Genomic DNA, 24278 nt, shown 5'->3' with positions numbered 1-24278 from the left:
CGGGAGAGGATTTGTGAATGGCAGTGAAGCGAGGTAACTGATGCTGGTAGGTCCAGATTACATTCAAACACATATATATATAGAACATACTTTTTAGCTGTTGTGAAGTAATTATTAACAAGTATGCGATATCGGACGCAGCCTTGAAGTTTCTTCTCCTGCGTCCTATTCTTCTGCGATTCAAAATGCAACAGAGCTGAAAGGTTTATTTGAGATGCTCCCTCTACTGTACAGGCATGAGTTTGCATTTCCTTCAGCCTGAGCCTTTGTGCATTCCTGGCGTCTTAGCTCCACACCCTTAGTATGCGAGGGACAGACACACCTACACCCCTCACATTCCAGCAAACATTTTAGTATATCTTCTCAAGGGACAATACTATAGAAATGAAACTTGGATAGATTTTAGAGTAGTCAGTGTGCTGCTTGGATAGCAGTATATATTTACTGTCCTCTGAAAATAACTCAACATACAGCCATTATTGTCAAAATAGCTGGCAACAAAAGTGAGTACACCCTAAGTCAGGGGTGGGCAACTTCGGTCCTGGAGGGCCACTGTCCTACAGAGTTTAGCTCCAACCCTGAAAAAAATCACCTGCCTGTAATTTTCTAGTAATCCTGAGGACCTTGATTAGCTTGTTCAGGTGTGTTTGATTAGGGTTGAAGCTAAACTCTGTAGGACAGTGGCCCTCCAGGACCGAAGTTGCCCACCCCTGCCCTAAGTGAACATGTCAAAACCGTGTCGAAAGTGTCAATATTTTGTGTGAACACCTTTGTTATCTAGCACTGCCTCAATCCTCCTAGGCATGGAGTTCACCAGAGCTGCACAGGTTGTTGCTGGGATCCTCTTCCACTCCTCCATAATGACATCACCGAGCTGCTGGATGTTAGACACGTGGCGCTTCTCCACCTTCCGCTTGAGGACGCCCCACAGGTGCTCAATAGGGTTCAGGTCTGGAGAAATACTTGGCCACTCCATCACCTTCAGCTTCCTCAGCAAGGCAGTTGTCATCTTGGCGGTGTGTTTGGGGTCGTTATCATGCCATTCGGCTCAGTTTCTGAAGGCAGGGCATCATGTTCTGCTTCAGAATGTCACAGTACATGTTGGAATCCATGTTTCCCTCAGTGAGGCTCAGCTCCCCAGTACCAGCAGAACTCATGCAGCCCCAGACCATGATGCTACCACCACCATGATCGACTGTAGGCAAGACACAGTCTTCTTGGTACTCCTTACCAGGGTATCGCCACACATGCTGGACACCATCTGAGCCAAGCAAGTTCATCTTAGTCTCATCAGACCACAGGACATGGTTCCAGTAATTCATGCTCTTGGACAGGCTGTCTTCAGCAAACTGTTTGCGGGCTTTCTTGTGAGCCAGCTTCAGACAGGCGTCCTTCTGGGACGATGGCCATGCAAACGAACTTGTTGCAGTGTGCGGCGTATGGTCTGAGCACTGACAAGCTGACCTTCCGCTTCTGCAACCTCTAAAGCAATGCTGGCACGATCATGCGTCTGTTTTTTGAAGCCAGCTTCTGCACCTGACGCACAGCACGAGGACTCAACTTCTTTGATTGACCCTTGCGAGGCCTGTTCCAAGTGGAATCCGTCTTGGAAAACCTCTGTATGATCCTGGCCTGCACTGTAACTCAGTTTCAGGGTGTTACCAATCTTCTTATAGCCTAGGTCAACTTTGTGGAGAACAACAAGTCAAATCCTTAGAGAGTTCTTTGCCATGAGGTGCCATGTTGAACATCCAGTGGTCAGTATGAGAGAATTGTACTCGAAGCACAAATTTTAACTGCTCTAATACAAGATACACAAATTTGCATGGCCTTGTCAAGCAGACAAAAACATGAAAATGATGAATAGGACATGTGGCTTTGCATGGTTAAACGACGTACAGCTATTATCACTTAGGGTGTACTCACTTTTGTTGCCAGCTATTTTGACATTAATGGCTGTATGTTGAGTTATTTTCAGAGGACAGTAAATATATACTGCTATACAAGCAGCACATTGACTACTCTAAAATATATCCAAATTTCATTTCTATAGTGTTGTCCCTTGAGAAGATATACTAAAATGTTTGCTGAAATGTGAGGGGTGTACTCACTTTCGTGAGATACTGTATGTTTCCTCGCTCATGACTCCTCAGGAAGCTTCCTCGCTCCTCATTCCTCACGGTGCAAAAGAAGTGAGATGTCCTTCAAGATGGCTGAATTTAATCGGTTTTCAAGGTCACGGGCTGGAGGACAAAGGAGCGAGGAAACATATATTTGAGTATTGAAAAGCACCCTTGGTGTGAAAGGGTCTTTACATTTGCCATAAACAGAACTTTTTTTGTTATTATAAAACAAATCAAGCCCAGCCCAGGTGAGCAAAAGTAATGCAATGCATTACTTTCCATAAAAAGTAACTTAGTAAGGCAAAGTTGCTTTTTTAGGGAGTAGCTCAATATTGTAAAACATTACTTTTTATACTTCTACTCAAAAATAAGCTGGTACGTTATTCAAGGGGTCAGTACATGTCCATGTTAGAAAGTGTTTTTAGAAGGGAATGTGCATAAGGTTAGGTTGCTTGTTTCAGCATGAACATATTAAGAAAGACATGCACTGTTCAAACGTGTTAATTTGCAGCATGTTTTTATTAAATCAGTGTAAAAATACAAACTCATTTGGTTACAAAATCTTGAATCAGTGGTAGTTACAAAATTATTAATTGGTTATCGCAAAAATAAATAGTCTTTGTATACTTGGTCCCTGGGTTGCGTCTGGGTCCGGGTGACAGACACACACACACATATAATCACACAAGTTATAGCCATTGAATGGCTTACAGTACATATTGTGCATTGCTTGAGCAGAAAGTTACACAAAAATACAAAATCTCTCTGCTGCTCCTTGAAAAAACCCTGGATAAGTGGCAAAAACATTAAGAAATTGTTCAGTTTCTCTTAATATTGATGCAATTTTGTGGCATTGGAAGAAAGCAGCAAGAAGTCATAGAATGTGTCAATTGTGTATAAACCACAACTGAATTTGTGTTTTTATTGCATACTGTGTTTTTGGTATTTCATCCTTCAATAAATCATTTAGATCAAGGGGTCCAATCTGCTCCTGGAGGGCCACGGTCCTGCAGAGTTTAGCTCCAACTTGCCTTAACACACATGCCAGGAAGTTTCTAGCAATTCACTTGAAGGCAAGCCTGCATCCTTAGCCGAAAAAAGCGCAGCGCCTGCTAATACTGCGGTAGGCAGGGAAGAACAAGAGGCCGTTGTTTTAATGGATGACAATGGAGAAGAGGCTGAATAAGATGCTTTCGTGAGGAAATAGCTTATTTAATGAGTCGACAGCACATCGGCTAATCTTCAATAGATTTGCTGTTAAACAATGTTTACGATGTATCTATTTTTAGAGTTTACACTGTAAAAAAAAAAAAAATGCTGTTATAAGAGAAGTTAATTGCGCGTCAGGTATGATTCAGTTCACGGCATTTCTCATTCATTTCTATAGTATCTGCAAACAGTGATTGACTGTTGCCTGGAATTCAATGACGTCAAAGGTGTGATGTGATTGGCACATGATCAGCTGGTCCAGGTGCGTTTAATTGGGGTTGGAGCTAAACTCAGCAGGACAGTGGCCCTCCCGGAGCAGGATTGGACACCCCTTATTTAATTAGATTATATAGAGTGGTGCAGTTCCAAAACATGGAAGCGAATTAGCATTTTAGCACTTCCGGTTCCATCGTTCCGAAGTCAACGGGTTTTTGAATGGGGTTTTGGTTAAAGGTCTGTGGTGAACACGAGCTCAAGACACTTTCACGTTTTATTCTATAACATAAAATCTGTACTACCCTACTCGTGATTCTTTTAAGCTGTTAAGTGTCTTGAAAAAGGTGGTTGCTAACAAGTGGCTAAATGCGACTTCAGAGGTGATTAAACATCATAACGCTGAAAAGGTAAGATCAATCTGCTTTTACAGCATCGTTATGCTTATAATTGTGCTCTTATAAACTATTCTTATGCAAACGTTCTAGGAAAGTGTTTTTAGATCAAAACTGAAAGAGTTGTCGGAAGCTTAGTGATGGTGACGTTGAAGTCGAGCGACCGTGTTGTAGTTCGTTTATAGCCTCCTTTAGCTTTTAACTTCTGGAAACTGCATTTAGGCTTCAAAATTCATAAAAGTTGTGTTCATCTGTGATAATTATCTTGATGGACAAAACCTGTGTGTATCATAAACTTTTGTTGATCACAACGCTTGTTTTTTGGGATAATCCAAAAGCCTATGGAAAAATTTTGTTGAGGGAACCAGTGTTATGCTAACTGTCGGTTGGCCTACAAAGTGACATCATACCTGCACCACTCTATTTTGCAGTACAAATTCATGATCCATCATCAATGGCAATTTGTTCTTTGACAGATAAAGATACAAACTGCAAAGGCCTTTGTACAGTAATGTAAGGTTAGACTAAGTGAGGAAATAAAAGGTAAAATTAACGTTCGTCTATGAGAAGGCAATACTAACAATAGGCTATATATAAATATATACATTTCTATCTGAAAACATTCAGTAAAGGACAAACTTTCATTCTCAACAGAACATTCCTTTACATTTAGTTCACCAAACTATTTTCATGCAGTTTTAAAGTCTTCTGTCCAATACACTCCATTCATTTTCACAGTAGTGCAACATAGCTTAAAATATCTAGATAAAAACATCCAGTTTATACTGCGTTAAACATTAACATCATAAACTCAGCATAGAGGTATCAGGCCTTTTCCTGTATTAACTCTGACTGTTGGTGAAGATGATTGTGTGTCCTACAGCAATTCATAATCAAGGTGCACTAAGTCATTTTTTTCCAATTAAAGTTTTAAACTTAAAATGTATTATTAGCTCTTTTGGCAAATATGTTTAAAAAGATGTACCATGAGATAAAGACTCCAGTCTTGTCAGTGGCTTAGTAAAGCTGTTAATAAGGCAGGTTGCAGGATCACATGACTAGCTGAATAATACAACGGTAAAAAATAAAACCTCCTCCTGAATAGAAATACATTAATTGTTAATAAATGAATGTTATTGAAAACAATTTTTTGAATAGAGAATTTCTACAATGACATCAGAACCTGAAAACTTTTTCTTTTCCATCCACACCTCTAGGTGTCAGTTTCAGTATAAAGCCCGAGACCATTGTCATATCAGTCGGTAAAAACAAAGAAAAAACACTTAGTGCACCTTTTAATTTTAAATGTATACACTGTTATGTCAAAAAATGTAACTAGAAGAAGTACTGAGACAAAACATGCTTTGTGTTAACATCGTTATATAATATTAATCTATGGCTGTGCTGCCTTATTATAGGTGAAGTTTAAATAAGATTTTAACAATGTTAATGTACAAAAAACATTACTATTATCATATTTAATTTCAGCCTGAATTGCTAGTGTGCACATCTGTTTTAAAAATCCCCATCTTATTTCTTATATAAACTACAGGCTGAAAGTTCGGAAGAATCAAGTTTTTTTTTAATGTTTTTGAAAGCAGTCTCTTCTGCTCCAAGGCTGCTGTTATTTAACCAAAAATACAGTAAAAAAAAAAGTAATATTGAAAAATATTAGCACAATTTAAATTAACTGATGACCAATTATTAACCATGGTTCTTATTGTTGTCAGTTTTGAAAACAGTTTTTGCTGGTTAATATTTTTGTGAATTTTTTATTTTATTTCAATAAATAGAAAGTTCAAAAGAACAGCATTTATTTGAAATAGAAATCTTTTGTAACATTATAAATGACTTTTGATCAATTTAATGCATCCTTGCTGAATAAAAGTTGTTGTTTTTTTATCTTACCAAACTTTTAACCAGCTTAAAAAAACTGGTTTCAACATTGATTATAATAAGAAATGTTTCTTGAGCATCAAATCAGCATATTAGAATGATGAAGGATCATGTGACACTGAAGACTGGAGTAATGATGCTGAAAATTCAGCTGTGCATCACAGGAATAAATTACATTTTAAAATATATTCAAACATTTATTTCAGTTATCACATAAATGCACCCTTTGTGAGCAGAAGAGACTACTTTCAAAAACATAAAAAAAATCTTAATTATTCCAAACTTTAGACAGGTAGTATAACACTATGTATAGTTATAAAATGAAATCCTGGATCACTCAGAATTTATCCCAAAGTAAACTTAAAGCTCTATTTGTGCTGTTAAGACACTAAATACTCTGAATCTTCCCCCCAAAAACAAAACCTTACAAATCCACATGCAAAAACAAGATTCTCCTTTGTGTGAATGTCTATAACAAAGTGCATTGAAGTGTAGTCAGACACCTTAGGAAGCACAGGTTAAGTCACCTTAATAGAGGGCTTCCTGTGCACACAGAGAAGAGTGACGTATGGCACCCCGATAAAAGCCCATTTCTCGCTGGGCCAGAATTTGACAACGGGCCCCTGCTCTGGAGCCTCAGACGCCGCGTCAAAATAAGCAAAACAAACACATCCCAGGTAGGACGCCAAGCAGATGAGGATATGCCTATAAACAGATGCATAAAGGGGGGAAATGTACAGCAAATTATATATTATAACAACAATCAAATAATATGAATTTACTGATTTTTTTTTTACAATGGATCTCCGCCCACAAATCTGTACAGTTATACGAGACATAACGTTTTCAGTTTACAAACATTTCAGAATCTTCACTTTTGGGTGAACTACGCTGGAAAAAAAGGTGGTGTAGAATTTACTTTTGAATGAACAGTTTTCACTCAGAAACTTCAATAATAATTACAAAGAAAATGCAAGTAAAACATTGAATTAAATGTGGAATTTTGAAGTAGAAAGACTGAAACTTATTTTCTTGTAAAATGCATTCTTACAATCTTTTATTTAAAAATTAAATGTAGGTGGAAAATGTTAAGTACAAAAATAGAAACTTTGGGGAAAAAAACTAAAAGTTGAATAAGGTATTCTGTATTACATTTATTAAAGTGCATCAGTGTTATTTTAATATAATTTAAACACAATTTTATTTTATATTAATTATTTAATATATAAAAAATATTATAATTCTATAATTTTTTTTGAATGTTTTCATTTTTGTATTTTCTGTTTTCATTTTAGTTGATGTTTTTGTCATTCTGTTTTGACATTCTTAATATTTTTTGGTTTTAAAAATATGTCTGTATAATTTTTTATTTCAGTTTTAATGTGTTGTTTTAGTGCATCAAGTTCAACTAAATGAATAAGGTCGCCTTGGCAACTAATTGAAATAAAAAAAAATTATATAGTTTTTTATGTCAGTTACAGTAATGAAAATGTTTTTCATGGTTTTAGTTCTAGTTTTAATTTTAGTAATATAATAACCCTAAACTGCATTCATGTTCAACTGGATTGGTAATTAACATTTACAAACTTGTTTTTGAGCTGAACCCAATTTGACGTATACTAAATGTAAACTTTACTAAAAAGATTTCAAATTTTGAATTTGAATTTTAAGCTAAAACTTTAATAATTCAACGACACATTCACTGTTCTCAAATCTCTCAAATTCATTTATTCATTTTAATTTTTCACTTTTGTGATTTAAACACTTCACTCACGAACACCAGTTTGGGAAACCCTGCTCTACAGGAAAAGTACATAGAGTAAAGCAATGTTGCAATGTGTTGACAATGCTCACGGTGGCTTACTTGTATGTGCAGCACACTGAGCATGCACACTAGGTGCAATATATGATGTGACAAGTGCACTTACCAGGCACAGTGTAGATATGGGAAGTTGACAGATGACCACATCTCACAGAAAATGCGATCACTAATCCAGCACACGAGTGCGAGAGTCCACCACAGACCCGAGAGCAGACCCAGCTTGAACACACGCAGGTTGTCGCACCTACAGACATATAAACACAAGCAGGCTGTGTTTGATTAACAGGTGCTACTGTTCATACTTAAGCTTCCTTCAACAACAGGGTTATTATAGTATGAGCAATACATTTGTTACAGTATCTATTCATCTTTCTTAACGTTAGTTAAGAAAAATACAACTATTCATTGTTAGTTCATGTTAGCTCAGGTCCATTAAATAATACAACTTTTGATTTTAATAATGTATTTGTAAATGTTTAAAGTAACTGAGATTAAAACATGCTTTAGAAGTAGTTTTCATTAGTTAACCAAGTAGTTAAAGCTACAATATGCAAGAATTTTTTGCCGCTAGAGGGCGCTACATTCCAAACAACAACAACGGCGTAGCTTGATGACGATGTGAAGGAGCGTGGAATGATGGGAACTGTCGTTTTAAACTCCACCGTGGATGTAAATCAGTCAGACGGGAAACGAAAAATCATGTTCATGGATGAGGTTAAGTTCTTTTTTTATATTTTTGTGGCGAGGGGGGCGTGGTTCAGCGCGGTCTGTAATGGGAGAGAGAAGAGACGAGCAAGTAGGTCAAGTGCAAATGACGAACACCTGTGTCTTATTGCCGTGAACCGCGTGGAGAGACCGCTTATAAGCCACGCGCTGGAACGAGAGAGACTGAAGAGAAAATTGGACGCAGAGAAAGAAAACCGGTGGATCCGAGCTCTCATTTTTTAACTGTTTTGTGCCGTCGCGGTTGCCACGGTGAATGCGCGTTGTGCGCGACTTTTGTTTGTTTTGTTTTATTTTAATAAAGTACGATTCCCAGTCACGCCGATCCCTGTCACACTTTTATTTCATTAAAATGAATTAACCGCAAGAAAAGTAAGGTTTAATACTAAATTGGTTATCATAGATGTTACCGTATGTCGAATTCATTGTTGTGATAACGCAGCGCAGTTTTACGTGTTCTAAACAATTGTTGTAAAAGTACATTCGAACATACCCACATCATTTGCCAAAATACTGATTAATCTTTATGTATAACACATGCTATATTTATTTACATGGCCATAAACACCAGACGTGATAAACAATGTCAATAAACTAAACACAAATCTAAAGCAATAATACTTCCCTTACATAAACATAACTATTACCGAATGCTACATTTGGAAAATATAAAATTAAGCATGCTTTGTCGACAGAACCAGCTGCAATCGGTAAAGAATAATTGTGTTCCATAACGACTGCACAAAACAAGCTAACGTTTGTTGCTTGATAGACGCTACAACTACAACTTCCGCATTTGTCCAGGACTCCACGCAGTACGAGCGAAAACCGAGGGTAACGCGGATATGACGCAATTGACTGGCGACTCCCAGCTCCCCCCTGCTCTAACGCCCCGTTTCCTTGGTTAAAATCGCAATTTTCTCACGATTTAAAAAGAGTTGGAAACATTTGGGATATTGTAAGTAATCAACTTAACAAAATATATAACACTGGCCTTGAGATTATGGGATATTTTAATGCAAAATTCTTGCATATTGTACCTTTAATTAATGTTAACAAATGGATTCTTATTGTAAAGTCTTATTACTAACACCATTTTTTTACTTGAAATAAAATAAAAGTTAACTGAAATAAAATAATTTCATATATTTCAGCAACACTTCTCATTTTCATTTAGTTTAACTTGATGTACTAAAATAACTAAACACAACAAACTGAAATGAATAGATATAAAAAAAATTCAAATAAATATTAAAAAATATATATATAAATAGAAAATAGTATCTCAATGATACTAATATAACGTGCCACACAACCAGTCAAATAGTGCAGCTTTTGGAAGAGGTGTACTATTACTTTTATAAGTGATTGCACTCACGATTATATCCAGTACATCTGATTTAGCATTGGATAAAATGGCCAACAGCCTGTTTGCTTGACATTAAATAACTGTAAATTATGTTTGTTTCATTCGAGAGTATTCTTAGGTCACGATTTTTCCCAGATGGGATCATGCTGTTGATCATTTTCACAGTCCTGCCCAAACACAACCAGCCAAATGTTTCTTCTTATAATGGTAAACAAACACGGCAGCTAACAGATGAATGTTTCTTGCACAGCCATAATTAAGACAGCCGTGGAAGTGTTGTTATTGTTTATTAAAACTAAAACTATTTGAATTGACGAAAGCGAACGAGGAAGAGACGTATATTGAACAAGGAAGGGACAAAGGACATGGATGTGAAATGAACGCACTGAGAACTTCATCGTATTAGATAAAAATATATGTGGACAAAGTTTGCAGTTTGGGACATTTGCAGTTGATTTTATTGTTAAATAAATCGTAATATATTGCTATATATGATCACAATACTCAGCAAATCACAAAATGTTTGAAATTGCAATAATATCATACCGTGGATTAAGTATCGTGTTAATATAGTATACTGAGCCTCTGGTGATTTCCACCCTTAGTCTAGTCATATCTGTAAATAGAGAAACGCTGTCACTTTGACGTGTGTATGCTGTACATCTCTTGACGTGTGTATGCTGTTCTTTAATCTTTTAACAGAGTTCATTGTAAAGCATTATCTATTGTGAAGGGTCATTTAATTATGCGTTGTTGTAGCGCTGTGCTGGAATTTATTTTCAAGGAAGTTCTGTGTTTATTAATGGGTGTAGCTACATTAACATCTTCAGCGAGTCAGCTTGAGATCCTTTCCAACTAAACTGTTATATCTCTTTAGCCTTGAGGTGAATATTGGATATGAGCAGTATGATAATCTCTCTCTCTTTTTTTTAGTTATGAGAAAGAACCACAACCATCCGCACAGTCGCGCAGCGCCAAAGCGCAACCAAAACAATGTACTTTCACAAGATGCATGCAGGCTAAAAAGTTACATAGAGTACCTTAAAACTAAAATGTTCCATGGCAACTTACTGCAATAAAAATAAAGCTAAACCGAAATATTTAAAATTTACTAGCAGATTAAAAAATGACTTAAACTTAAGTTAAAATAAACTTCAAAATATTAATAAATACTTGAATTGTAAATGATCAGTGCAGTGGCCAGTGAAAAATAATTTTTAAAGAGAGCTCTATAATAAAAATGTTTTTTGAGTGATGAAAACAATGCTGAAGGCACTGTGTTGAGAATGAAAATAGAGAGCTAGCAGGGGTGGTGTGAGGCGGTGTGCTAGCAGAGAGAGAGAGAGAGAGAGAGAGAGAGAGAGAGAGAGAGAGAGAGAGAGAGAGAGAGAGAGAGAGAGAGAGAGAGAGAGAGAGAGAGAGAGAGAGAGAGAGAGAGAGAGAGAGAGAGAGAGAGAGAGAGAGAGAGAGAGAGAGAGAGAGAGAGAGAGAGAGCGTTAAAGAGACAGGAAGTGCAAACTGTAACTCAGACAAACTGAAAAACAAAGCCTTGAAGTAAACTTCAGCATACTTTTCAAAAGAGTACTTATTACGGAAATCATATACTTAAGTGTGAACTGAATAGAGTGATTTTGGACACTTTCACTGCAATATAGTTTAAATTTATATTAAACGCAATTAGCTGAACTTTAGAGTGCTTTCAGACACATTTAAGTAGGACTTAGGCATATCTTTATATGTAATTTCATAATTACTTGTATTGTCTTTGAAATATTGTGAAAGTGTGCTGCAGAATGTACTGACGCGCATCTAAAAACAAATATACTTTAAAGCCATTTCTATTGAAACTTGAATGCCATGTATTTAAATATTTGTAATCACACACTTGTAACAATGAAGTTGCAATTTAGTACCTTTAAAGGTGATGTAGTAACATTGTACTTACTCATAAGTACTGAGTAATATTAATTAATTACATGTACTTACTATAGAGTTATGGTTAGGGTTTGGTTTAGGGTTAGTTATTTTTAATTATAATGCATAATTTACTGTTACTACTATAGTAAGTACATGTAGTAATGTGTAACTACATCACCTTAAAATAAAGTGTTGCAATATATTACGTTTAAATGTAATATCGAATAACACGCTACAGTTAAAATTATAATCAAGTATTCCATGTCAGACCATTACTGCATGAAAAACACCCTGTTGTTGTACTTCCTGTATTTGTTTTACAACATTTTCTGGATATTAATAACACAATCTTGACCTTAGAAAGAATTTTGCATCCTTTTAATTTATGACTGTCCATTAAGCAGGAGGACACACATGAAGACTAGGGCCAAAACAAACAGCAATAGATACAATGGAACTGAGGCACAAAGTCCAAGATCTTTAGGAGACAGGAACGGTAGAAATTAAACATACCCTAATGTACAGTATACATATACTGTACACACACACACACATATATATATATTATATATTATATATATTATATATATATATATATATATATATATATATATATATATATATATACTGTACATATATATCTGAGAAACATTTAACAAAATTCAGTTTTAATTCTTGTAAATAGAGGAAAGTTGTCATGCGTTAGTTCCTAATGTATAAGCACACGGTGATCTGTTGTACATAGCCTAACTAAAACTACAAACTCATACACGGTTTGCTGTAAGATAAAGCTACATCTAACTGGTCTGAACGCACAGAGACACGCTATCAGGAAAACCACAGCAGTGCATCTCATTTTCAGGAAGCCGCTGATAAGCCTGTTTCTTCATCAACAGAGCAAAGCTTATGAACTCTATGCATATCTGGACAGGGTTTCCTGAGGCCAGAGGATTTCAAGCATGTGTGCTAAAGAACAAATTTCACATTGACTCTCTTTGAGAACAAAAAGTATCAGTGTGGTGTTGTGTTTTAGCATGAACACACTGTCTGTTTAGTTGAACTTTTGTTCAAAGGTCAATAGACAGTTTGAAACTTAACTTAAAGAGATCATTCACCCAAAAATGATGTTCATGTTGTTCCAAACCTGTATAAATTTCCTTGTTCTGTTGAACACAAAGGAAGATATTTAGAAGAGTGTGAGAAACTGTTTCTTTTTTTCTTTTTTTTTCTACTATGGTAGTCAATGGTGCCCCAAAGCAGCCTGGGTACAAACTGTCTTCAAAATATCTTCTTTTATGTTTAGCAGAACAAAGAAATTTAAACAGGTTTGGAACAAACTGAGGGTGAGTAAATGATGACAGAATTTTCATTTTGGGGTGAACTATCCCTTTAATAAACTACATTTTGGATGTTCTGAAGAAAAGATGGGTCCCTCCTTTAATGTATTTTTTTTGACTGTTTTATGGTCTTCCAGGTGCAAATCATAAGTCAGGCCTCTTTCACCCATTGTGAAAAAAAGTGTGCTTAACTCTATTGAATGTGCACTTGTAGTGTAATTGAAATCTTAAAATTATATTTAAAAAAAAAAAAAAACTGTACTTGCAGATACTATATTATTAATTAAATAAAAGGCCACCTAAGTTTGCTTAGTACACTTTATTAACTATGTCTCTTAACACACTTAAAGGTCCCGTTTTTCCTGTGTTTTTGAAGCTTTGATTGTGTTTACAGTGTGCAATATAACATGTGTTCATGTTTCGCGTGTAAAAAAACACAGTATTTTTCACACAATTTACTTGTGTAAATTTACACAGTTTACTACTGCGGTTCCTGTGTTGTGATTCGACAGCAGCTTAGCGCACGTTTCCCGGAAAGGTCACGCCTCTTACCGTAACGTGGAGATGCATGCGCTCAGTGTTATTGTAAACATGTCTGATGTCTTTAATATTACCTTATCAATTTGAGCCGGAATCAGACCCGGAGAACATACAGTGCTATGCATAAGTTTAGACACCCATACTAAAGTTGACTAAAAAGAGGAATAAAAAATCATCTTTTGGAAACTGAACTTAATGCCTTAATTTAAAAAATTAGGAAAAATCCAACCTTTAAGGACACCTATTTTCTTTGTGAATGAATAATGTATCGTAAATAAATAAATGTTCTTCCTTAAAATACAGGGTGCATAAGTTTGGACACCCCTATGTTAAATTCCCATAGAGGCAGGCAGATTTTTATTTTTAAAGGCCAGTTACTTCATGGATCCAGGATACTATGCATCCTGATAAAGTTCCCTTGGCCTTTGGAATTAAAATAGCCCCACATAATCACATAGCCTTCACCATACCTAGAGATTGGCATGGTTTTATTTCAGTTAGCCTAATAGCTAGTTTGATTTGCATTGAGAGATGATCTTATGGAAAGTGCCCCATGCCAATCTCTAGGTATGGTGAAGGCTATGTGATGATGTGGGGCTATTTTAATTCCAAAGGCCAAGGGAACTTTATCAGGATGCATAGTAAAATACTTAAAAATAAAAATCTGCCTGCCTCTATGGGAATTTAACATAGGGGTGTCCAAACTTATGCACCCTGTATTTTAAGGAAGAACATTTATTTATTTACGATACATTATTCATTCACAAAGAAAATTGGTGTCCTTAAAGGTTGGATTTTTCCTAATTGTTTAAATTAAGGCATTAAGTTCAATTTCCAAAAGATGATTTTTTATTCCTCTTTTTAGTCAACTTTAGCATGGGTGTCTAAACTTATGCATAGCACTGTAGATGAAGATGAAAATAATATCGTCTCGACGACATGGCGACAAACGCAACTCTTCCTCTTCTCCGTGGGAGCGCAACAAGACCACGCCCCCCTTTTTTTGTGTATTCCTGTGGGCGGAGGTTAGTCAAAAAACTGTTCTAGTGACGTCATTAAAGCAGGAAGTAGAGGGATGTAGTCCAAACCGGCCGTTCGCTGTAGGCTTTGAAAGGGGACTTCTGTTAAATAAAATATCTCGCTTGGCATTGAACTTTGAGCTTTATAATTTTACAGGTATTATTTATGCTCTAACAGCAACATTACACACTAACTAAAGTTTGAAAAATGGGATCACGAAGAACAGGACCTTTTAAGTACACTTTTAAAAAGAGCATTTCTTAATAAAGTAAAATTAAAAGTTTTACTTCAAATGTGCAATAGGTGATTCTCTACACAGAACCATTTTTGTTATGCTGGTTGAAAGTCTTCTCATATCCTGATAGCAATCGCTATGTTAAGCAGTCTAAAAGTATTTGTATAGATTTGCATTATCTGTGGAAGGCGTAGGACCATAAAATGTTTGTTTAATAATTGCATCAGGTCCAAATGAAATGATAGTTTGCTATCAGTCAACGTGTGTTTGCACACCACTGCGCAGCCTGTTCACGCAGACATCATACGTCATCAACGACAGAGCGAGAATGGCAGGCAAACAGCAACAACCTAACAACCTTTCCTTCTGAACCAACAACAAGTGGCAAGTATAGTTGCTATTTAAAGAGAGCTGTCACTGTGATTTGAAATGAACATGCACAGCAATAAATATGTAATGCGATAATATGGAAAGCACTAGAGGACTGATGCTGAGTTTCAACAAGCGCACTGACCTCTTTAGCTCAGTGATGAGAAGAGCAGTGCACGGGATTCCCAGCGTCATGAGAGAGATGGAGTTTATCGCTGGCTTGATGAAGGCCAGACAGGTGGTGATCCCTGAGAGAATGCCGACGACCATCTTAAACCTCGATCTAGTGACAAACGGGGAAAGACAAAAGGAATAAAACACGGAGAAACAAGAGAAAAGCAGTACAGAATCACTATCTACAAGTACATTTAGATCACAATGTGTGTGCTTGTGGATATGAGAGCACACCTGTCTTTACGGAATATCCTGGGAAGATATCTCTTGGGAAACCACATGCCGATGGCACACATGAGCACCCACAGAATGGCCAGTTCATCCAGCATCTGCCCCAGGAAGCTCAGCGTAGCATGGAAATAAGTGGAGCCAATACCTAAAGAACAGCCGTATGATTGTACATTAAAAAACGAACAAACAAATGTTTTGAATTTAATTTTAAATAATGTTACATTTTGGAGTAAAGTGCTCCGTTTCATTGACTTCTCTTGAAAAGAACTACACTTTAGCATAGAATTAATTAATAGGAGTACTGATACGTTTATTTTAAATATATAATATAATATAATAATGTTTTCGGACAGTTAAATGCATGTTACTATAGCTTACATTTATATTAAATGCAATTAGCTGAACTTAAGAATGCTTTTTTTTAACCACTCTAAGTAGATGTTTATATTATTTTCAGAATTACTTCTATGGTCTTCGAAATATGGTTAAAATGTACTTCTGACTATCTTGACAAGCATTTACAGCAAACTAAAATATACTTTAATGTCAAATCTATTGAAACTTGTGTCATGTACATTTGTATTTGTAATGATGAAGTTGCAATTTAGTGCATTTAAAATATATTAACTTTAAATGTAATCTCAAATAACACAATATAGTTATGAATACTGTATTAGTACATTTTTAAATACTCTCTCCATGTGCTTTAGTATGTTAGTCAACACATCAAAATAAGTGTACTTCTTTTTTCCAGCTTATTAATGTGAAGCGGTTTTAAAACAACCTGTATTGTATAGCGCTCTATAAATCATTGTGACTTGATTTTAATTATATTCTTAGAAGATGTTCATATTTCAGCCACTATTTATCCAAAAGCACACAATAATTTGCCAATTAAATCCCAGTTAAAAGTCTTCAAAGTGTTCTTAAAACATGCCTCCATCGTCGCGAACAGCGCTGAATCACCTAAAGGTCTGTCCCGAATGAATTCAGCTATGTCTGTGTCTAATCCTTTGACTAAACTCACTGTATTATATGACGGCAAGGAGGACTTTGATTCAAAATCCCACCCGGATTAATTAAGTCAGCAGCTTCTTTTAGAGCGGAAAAACTCTGAAGACATTTGTACAGAGCAGTGTTTGTGCTGAGCTGGCTTCTTTCCCATGCTGCTCCACAGACAGAACTGCCAGTAAGCTTTAAATACACCAGCAGTTTGTTGGGAACAAGTCACACTCCTGCACAAATCCCGGACCAATTTCCCAAGTGATTGTCTTAACCTTTGCGGTTACAGGACAGAATATAAAGCAGCCCCAAATAGTAAGTAAAAAGGAAGAAGCTTGATAAAACTGCAGCTCTGGTTGTCAGTAAGCAGTGAGGGTGACACCAGTGTGAGAAGGGAAGCTTTTGTAAACCTAAAACTGACAGGGACATAGAGCTTCATTGTTTAAAATATGTTACGCTTCACAAATGCAGACTTGCGAAGCGCTCGGGTCATGTGAATATTAACACATCTTGCAGAAGACCAAGTGAAATGTGGTCTGTGAGGCCTTCTGTAAAATGAACAAAAAGCTCCAATGACAAGGGATCGACTCATGCTGTCCTTAACCCAGGATTAATGTCCTTTGTAACTCCGGGTTAAGGTCATTTTAACCCTGGTTAATGAACCCCTGGTTTCACAGACAAGGCTTAAGCTAGTCCCAGACTAAAATGCATGTTTGAGCTGTTTTAACTGAAAGCAACTTGAACTGACAGATCTTAAAATGTCAGTGTCATTGTTTTGTTCTCAAGATGCACACCAGTAATGCTTTTTCTAGGGCACGTTTATAAAAGCAACTTAAATTGTTTTAATTCAACTAATGCTTAATCCTGGCTTAATCTAAGCCCTGTCTGTGAAACCAGGCAAAAATGTGTCACACTTATCCAGGGCAGAGCAAGTTTCCTCCGAGGAGGCAAGGGAGGCAGTGCCTCTTCAAAAAAATGATTGGATATGATTGGTTGTGATTGGATATGATTGGTTCATGCAGTAAATCCCACCTTTTGTTTTCGTGCATGTTCCACATTCGTGAATCAGTCTGAATGAACAAATTGATTGCGTTAATGAGGAAGACTAATTAAAAAGTAAGTAAACAACTCACCCACTTGGATATCACGTCAAAATCAGACTTTATGACATGCCAAAATCAGACTTGAAATGGCTTGAAAACATGATGACTGTGGGAGGTTTTAGTGAGCAATAAGCTTGGTGAAATTAAAGGATTGGTTCACTTCAGAATTAAAATGTCCAAATTGCAGTTTCAACGCAGCTTCAAAGGGCTCTACACGATCCTAGCCGAGGAATAAGGGTCTTATCTAGCGAAACGATCTGTCATTTTCTAAAATGATAATTAAATAAATATATACTTTTTAACCACTGTGACCAGTGTTTACTGAGCTTATGACTGAGTTGAAAATAAGTTGACTATTGAACAGCTGAACATAAGTTCACAAATAAAATATAGTGTTTAAATGGTTACTGAATTCATTCAGTGAAGACTATGCAGTGTTTTATTTGTTAAATGCGATTATTTAATTTCTGTATAGTAGCTTATTATTTTTGTAGGGTAATTTTCTTCCTTTTTATTGCATTACTGAACCAACTCAACTCACTGTTGTTTGTTGACAGTGAAACTGCTCTGAAAAAACGGTCACAAAGTTTTGCTTAGGGCCGCCAGAAGTCTAGAACCAACACTGAACTGGGACATAAATTTACATTTGATTTTCTTTTCTCTTTTTTTTACATAAAAACATTTATTTATTTTTTAACTGAGGACATTTCAGAACACCACTGCATGCCACGGATATATAACTGTGCTGTAATACTGAATATTTTACTGAGATAACGTATTTCCTCAGTAGCCCTTCCTGAACTGCTCAGCTATTTCCTGAATACTAGCAATATTCCAGAAAAGGAGAAAGAACGAGTTCACTAACTGCCACCTCCTATATGCTGAGCTCGGGCATACTTGTGTAAGAAGTTACTTTAGGTCACGGTCACTCTTAACAGCTGGAAATAATGATGATTGATGAAATTTACCAACAACTACCAGCAGAGTCCATATGAGATAGATGCCACTGTTGAAATGTGTGGCGTACTGACGAAACAGACACATGAGGATTGGAGGCAAGACGAAAAACAGCACGTTGCTTATCTGAAAAGAGACAGAAACATGTTTGAACATCGTATTTGATGTAAGTTAAGCAGAGCACGGGCAAAGCAGTCCTAAAGTTTATAGACTTGGAACTGCCAGCCGCTATGTTAAAGACACAATATGGCACATGAAACAAAACAAAGAGAGTGCAGACCGACGTACCGTGTTATAAAATTCCGCTATTCCAGGATAAATGAGATAATTCCCTTCACACCAGTCCACCTCCGAGCTGCCAGCCTGGAGCTGATCCCACAGATGCGCGTCCATCTCTGCGCGTGCACTAGATGCGATCGTGACACTGGCTGAATGTCTTTACAATGTCTTTTAACGTACGCATGCGGCGACAGTTTGTTTTAATCAGTGACTCGTGTGTAGTCTTCTTATCTGAGCATGTCATCCTGCCAGATCCAGTCCGAGTCTAATCCAGCTCGCCTGTGTGCGCGCGCGTACCGCTTTCTGTCCTTCACTGACTGTACAAGCACTAGCAATAACAACAGAGCAACATGTGATTCGCGCATGCGCAGAGCGGTCTGCTCTGCACATCAGCGCTTTTAATTTTAGTTTGCTTAATAATACTTACAATATTTCTCAGTCACATTTCACCAACTGCTCAAGTAATTGTGTGGTCTACTTTGGAATGCCAAAGCTGCCGAAAGGATAATTAAATAAACACATAAATAAATAAATAAGAAAATGTGTATTTATACTTTTATCTCCTTATTTATGAATAATTGTATTTTTTCACATTTATTTAATTTTTCATTTACGCTATACATTTATTTATTTCCACATTTATTTAATTTTGTTTTGCCTGTACATGTTTTTTTGACTCTCAGAGTGACGGTAGCCATTGACTTGCATTGTATGAATCATCAAGGACTACGGTTTCAGCTAAAAATCTTTATTGTTCTACTGAAGAAAAAAATACACCTACATTATTAATTGAGTGTTCATCAGAGGGGTCCAACACCCTATGACTTTTGTCGCACTTGAAGCACGAATACACAAAAAGTTTTGTGGTTGAAATTTTAAAAAGTAATTAAATCCTTTCCTCGCGGGTCAATTTGACCCCCATAGGAATTAATGGAATACGAGGAACGCATAGAAAAACCTAAAAATGCTCAAAATTCAAAATAAACTTTACATTTAATTTTTTATAATGTCTACAGTCTATGATATGAATGCATACTGAAGAAAAACGGACTTTATGACCCAGCGGAACAGCTCATTTGCTCCAAATAGAGCTATAAGGCCATCTAGTGGCAAGAGTCATAAAATATCATGTTATATTATTTTTTTCGGCAAAGACATATGTAAGATATTTTGAGCTGAATTAAAAGGGTTAGGCATTTAAGTTGAAACAATGTGAGGAATGTGCTTAAATTACTATTTATTTATTATTTATTGAATAAAGAAGTAATTTTAGGGCTTCATGTGCATTTTAAGGTGTAGCAGTGTAAACAGTAGCAGTGGCATAAATTATTTGTCAAGGCGATAACAGATTCTTAAACATGAGAATCGGTTTAAATGCTGCAATGAATGATCCACGCTACAAAATGGAAATGCTTATTGTTGACAAAACACGATCACATATTCGAAACGGGAATGGCCTTAAATTTGAAATAATTCAAGGATTATTTTGCATAGTTATTTTGCATGTTACATTTCAATCAAATTCCAATGCAATACTTCTGTGTCCAGAGGCAAATGAGCAATTTAAATGAGCATCAAAGATTGGTTTCAGCAACTTGTTTTTTGACCAATCTGTTCATTTAATGGTTCTATTGTTCACTCATGAAGACAGTAGCTTGTCGCCACCTACTGACTTAATGATGCAAGTTGCGCAAACACTCCCAATGCTGATACTAATGAAATATAACATATTCAAGGACGATATAAGTCATTAATATTTATACAATACTACTATTATGGCATTTTAATTGATAGGTGCTTGTGTTTTTAAATTGAGCTTATATTTTATTATCAAAGAACATTTATATGTGTTAAATAGGAATACATTGTAATAATGTTAATCTCATGGGCACAGTATGCAATATCTGCTCTTCCTCTCTCATTTCCGTCACATTCTCTCTCTCTTCTTCTCGCAATCTCCTAATCTTTACCTGTATATCTTATCTTCCCAAAGCTGAGCTTTGATTGATACAGTCTTTGCAAACTGATTGTTTCTGTTTCTCGTTTAATACTTCTCTCGTAAACAGTTGCTTGGTTTAGCTAGGCTACTTTCATCTCGAAGGCCTGACTCGCACTATATGACCGTTAACTGAAAGCGTGTCGTGAACTCCAACAGGCTAGTTGTAATTTTTTTGTTATATTGTAAATTTAAATGGAATATTTACTGTAATTTTAGATAGACTCAACCTTCATGTGATAGGCTATGCATTAAGCTATTTGAATGAAATGGAAACAAGCAGTCCAGTAGTCTAAAACCAGCCATGTGACTTCCCACACTAGAGGAAAAACAAGATAACAAATGAAGAGTTCAGATGCAAAAGCCTCTATGTGCCATCCGAAATTTTCTTCTAGAATGATCATTTTGATCAAGCTTGTATATTTAAGTTCAATAATTTCACTTAAATGGCAATGCAAATTACCTATTAATTGTCATTTAAGTTAAATTACTGAACTTAAAGGTATAGCAGAGGATCTTTCCTAATTTTAGATAAGACCCGCCCTCTCCACTTTTTGAATAAGTTTGATTGATTCACCAGAATGATTGACAATTAGGAGGACCAATAGTATAGGTGATCCACCCGGAAGTAAAAAATCCTCCGCTATACCTTTAAATATACAAGCTTTATAAAAATGATCATTCTAGAAGAACATTTCGGATGGCACTTCAAATGTGCTCTGAGATTAGTGAGGCATCCACTCTCCACAAAAACATTTGGGAGAAGATAAATGTAATTTAATAGTCACACACCCCACTCTCCTACAAGTGTTGAGTTGGATTTATTTGTTTATTAGCCTTAATTAGCAAAATGTTCATCTAAAATGTAAAACATCTTCATAAAATGAATCTTAAATCTAGATAAAATGTTATAAGATATTAAAATAACAAATATATTCCAAGAACACAACACTTTTTTCCAACCAACATTTTAATGGTATAATAAGATAAAATAACAAATATTATGAATATATTTCAATATTTTCAAGAACACACTTCACATAAAATTGTAATGGTATTTTACAAAACTCAACCAATATTTATTTACATTATATTGTGGCCTGTGTATTTGTTGCTTTGTTTTGGTGGCCAAATGCAATATGATGTCATTGACAGTGTTTCTGAATGCTTGACTAAGTGTTGCCTTTTTGATACGACTGGTGAATACTGGTGATACTAAAACTGAATTGCCCTACGGGGATAAATAAAGTTGTTTGAATTGAATTGAACTGATTATAGTACCCCACTGGTAGATTCACAAGTGAGGGTTGTGTAAACAAGACACACGGATATTTCTTCCGTCTCGTACTTCCTGCAAGAAAACTCCCATGTCCTCTACTCTTTGAAAAGTGAAAAGGAAGGGAGCCCAAATTTCTTCTTCACACCCTTCACCTTCATAACGCATGGAGTTTACAAACAAGTTCAAGTATCACAACATTGTGATAGCCAAAAAGGCATCATCCTTCATCCTTAAGATCTTTGGCAGAGCAATCTTCCCAGTAAAGTGGTGTTGGTTCTCCTCCACCCACTCACAGGCCAGCTGAATGTTTCTCAATCACTGCTGAGTCCTGTGTGCAATATAAGAATTCCAATAATAATGTAATTAATGAAGTGCTGCTCATAAACACTTTTATGAAACAGGAAAGGTGAATACATAAATAAACAAATCACGCAATACATAAACATTCCCTCTACACACATAGATATCCGGTGTTGGGGTGATCTCCATGACATCCGACTCAGGTGGAGTGACTTCCGTGTCATCTGGATTTGGTGGTATTTGTTCCGTGGTAACTGGTTGTGGGACTTGACTGTGGGAAGTGACAAACATTAAAGTGTTTTTAGGCATGCACTGCTTTATTTTTTTCTGGAAATGCACAGTATGGAGGTTTTAATCAAAAGTATAGTTATCAATATCATACCTTGTCAGAGGAAATGTCTGAATTAACTGATAGCACCACCACTTCCTGATAATAGGTATGTCAAACAGGTAAAAGATATCAATTGAAAATCGTTTTTTGAAATTTTGTTGATGGTGTTCTCACAGTCCTTTTTGCTTTACAAATAACCATAAATTGATGCAAACTCACCGCAGCAAAATCAAATGGCTTTGAGAGTATAACAGAGTGCATAAAAATATATATATATATAAAAAGACCACTAACCATCAGCATGAATATCCCACAATCAGTTCCTCCTAGCTGAAGAGGGGCACCCTGTTAATTATAGACAATATACAATTAGACCATATACAATCAATACAGTATATAGCTGTCACATCCGGTGATTGTTTTTTGTTTGTCTTTTGCAATGATTCAAACTAAATAATATAATGCAGAAAAACTATAACAACAATACCAGAAGTGAAGTATTTGAAACTAAGACTTCCCAAAGGTTTCACAACAAAATAAAATATTAGCCTAAATGAACAATGTTTTTAGTTTTAAATGCTAGGAAGAAATTACTATGACATGCAAAAACAGAAATGTTCAACAAACATGTTTTTCACACACAGTATAATTAAAATAATTCACATACCTTCTTGTTGCACTGCATTTCGCACGTGATTAGCTACATGATTTCGGAGCGCGTGTAAATGGGTATTTACGCAAAAGTATTGTCTGATGCATCTGTGCAGGTTAAACAAATATTTAAATAAAATAAATAAAAACTATGATTAATCACACTACGTACCACTTGTGGGGGATGGGACAATGCTAGCACATATTAGCAATCGATAGTGTTTATCGCGAAAGTTAACCTACTCCCGATTAATATTTCAGGGAGTCAGAAAATAACAATAACATTAATAGTCATGTTGAGACACCAATACATGTAAGATTAAGATTTTATATACATATCAAAGTTCAGTTTATCTTTAAAGTACAGAGTTTTCTTACCGTGAGATAGACGTTGCACAGGTAGTTCGAACGGACTATACCTCCGGCCCCGCCCACTAGATACAGCGAGGGGAAGCTGGAGCTCTAGCTCCTCCCATACACTGTAAAAAATTATCGTAATTTTAACGGTAAAAGACTGTAAAAATGCTACAGTGAAAAACTGTTAATTGGTTAACAGAAAGTTTACGTACTATATACGATAAATAACTGTGATAGATCTAACGGTACATTTAATGTAATTTTACTGTAACATACCGTTAAATTTACAGTTTTTGAAAGTGAAAAAACAACTCATTGTATCATTTACAGTGAAAAACCGTAAATTGACATTCCCACAATTCCCTGTGACACTTCACATTTGATGTATTTTTGTTGAAATAACTATGTTTGTTTCTTCATAGTTTTCTTCGTTTTTTCTAATCAGTTATG

At 35.9% G+C, this 24278-nt stretch overlaps 1 protein-coding gene across 1 annotated transcript; it reads right to left on the bottom strand.

Annotated features, from left to right (window-relative positions):
* Positions 1-5828: 5828 nt before the first annotated feature.
* On the bottom strand, positions 5829-19264 carry acer2 (alkaline ceramidase 2). The gene is made up of 6 exons (XM_084405782.1): positions 18924-19264; positions 18647-18761; positions 15577-15718; positions 15314-15451; positions 7765-7902; positions 5829-6541 (listed from the first exon to the last, which is right to left on the bottom strand). Exons 1-6 carry the CDS (start codon positions 19026-19028, stop codon positions 6355-6357), a joined length of 825 nt encoding a protein of 274 aa, XP_084261908.1. The 5' UTR covers positions 19029-19264; the 3' UTR covers positions 5829-6354.
* Between the last annotated feature and the right edge of the window lie 5014 nt (positions 19265-24278).

Source organism: Rutilus rutilus (genome assembly GCF_951802725.1).
Source record: "Rutilus rutilus genome assembly, chromosome: 3".
Taxonomy (NCBI): Eukaryota; Metazoa; Chordata; class Actinopteri; order Cypriniformes; family Leuciscidae; genus Rutilus; species Rutilus rutilus.
This window is presented reverse-complemented; position numbering and strand designations above follow the sequence as displayed.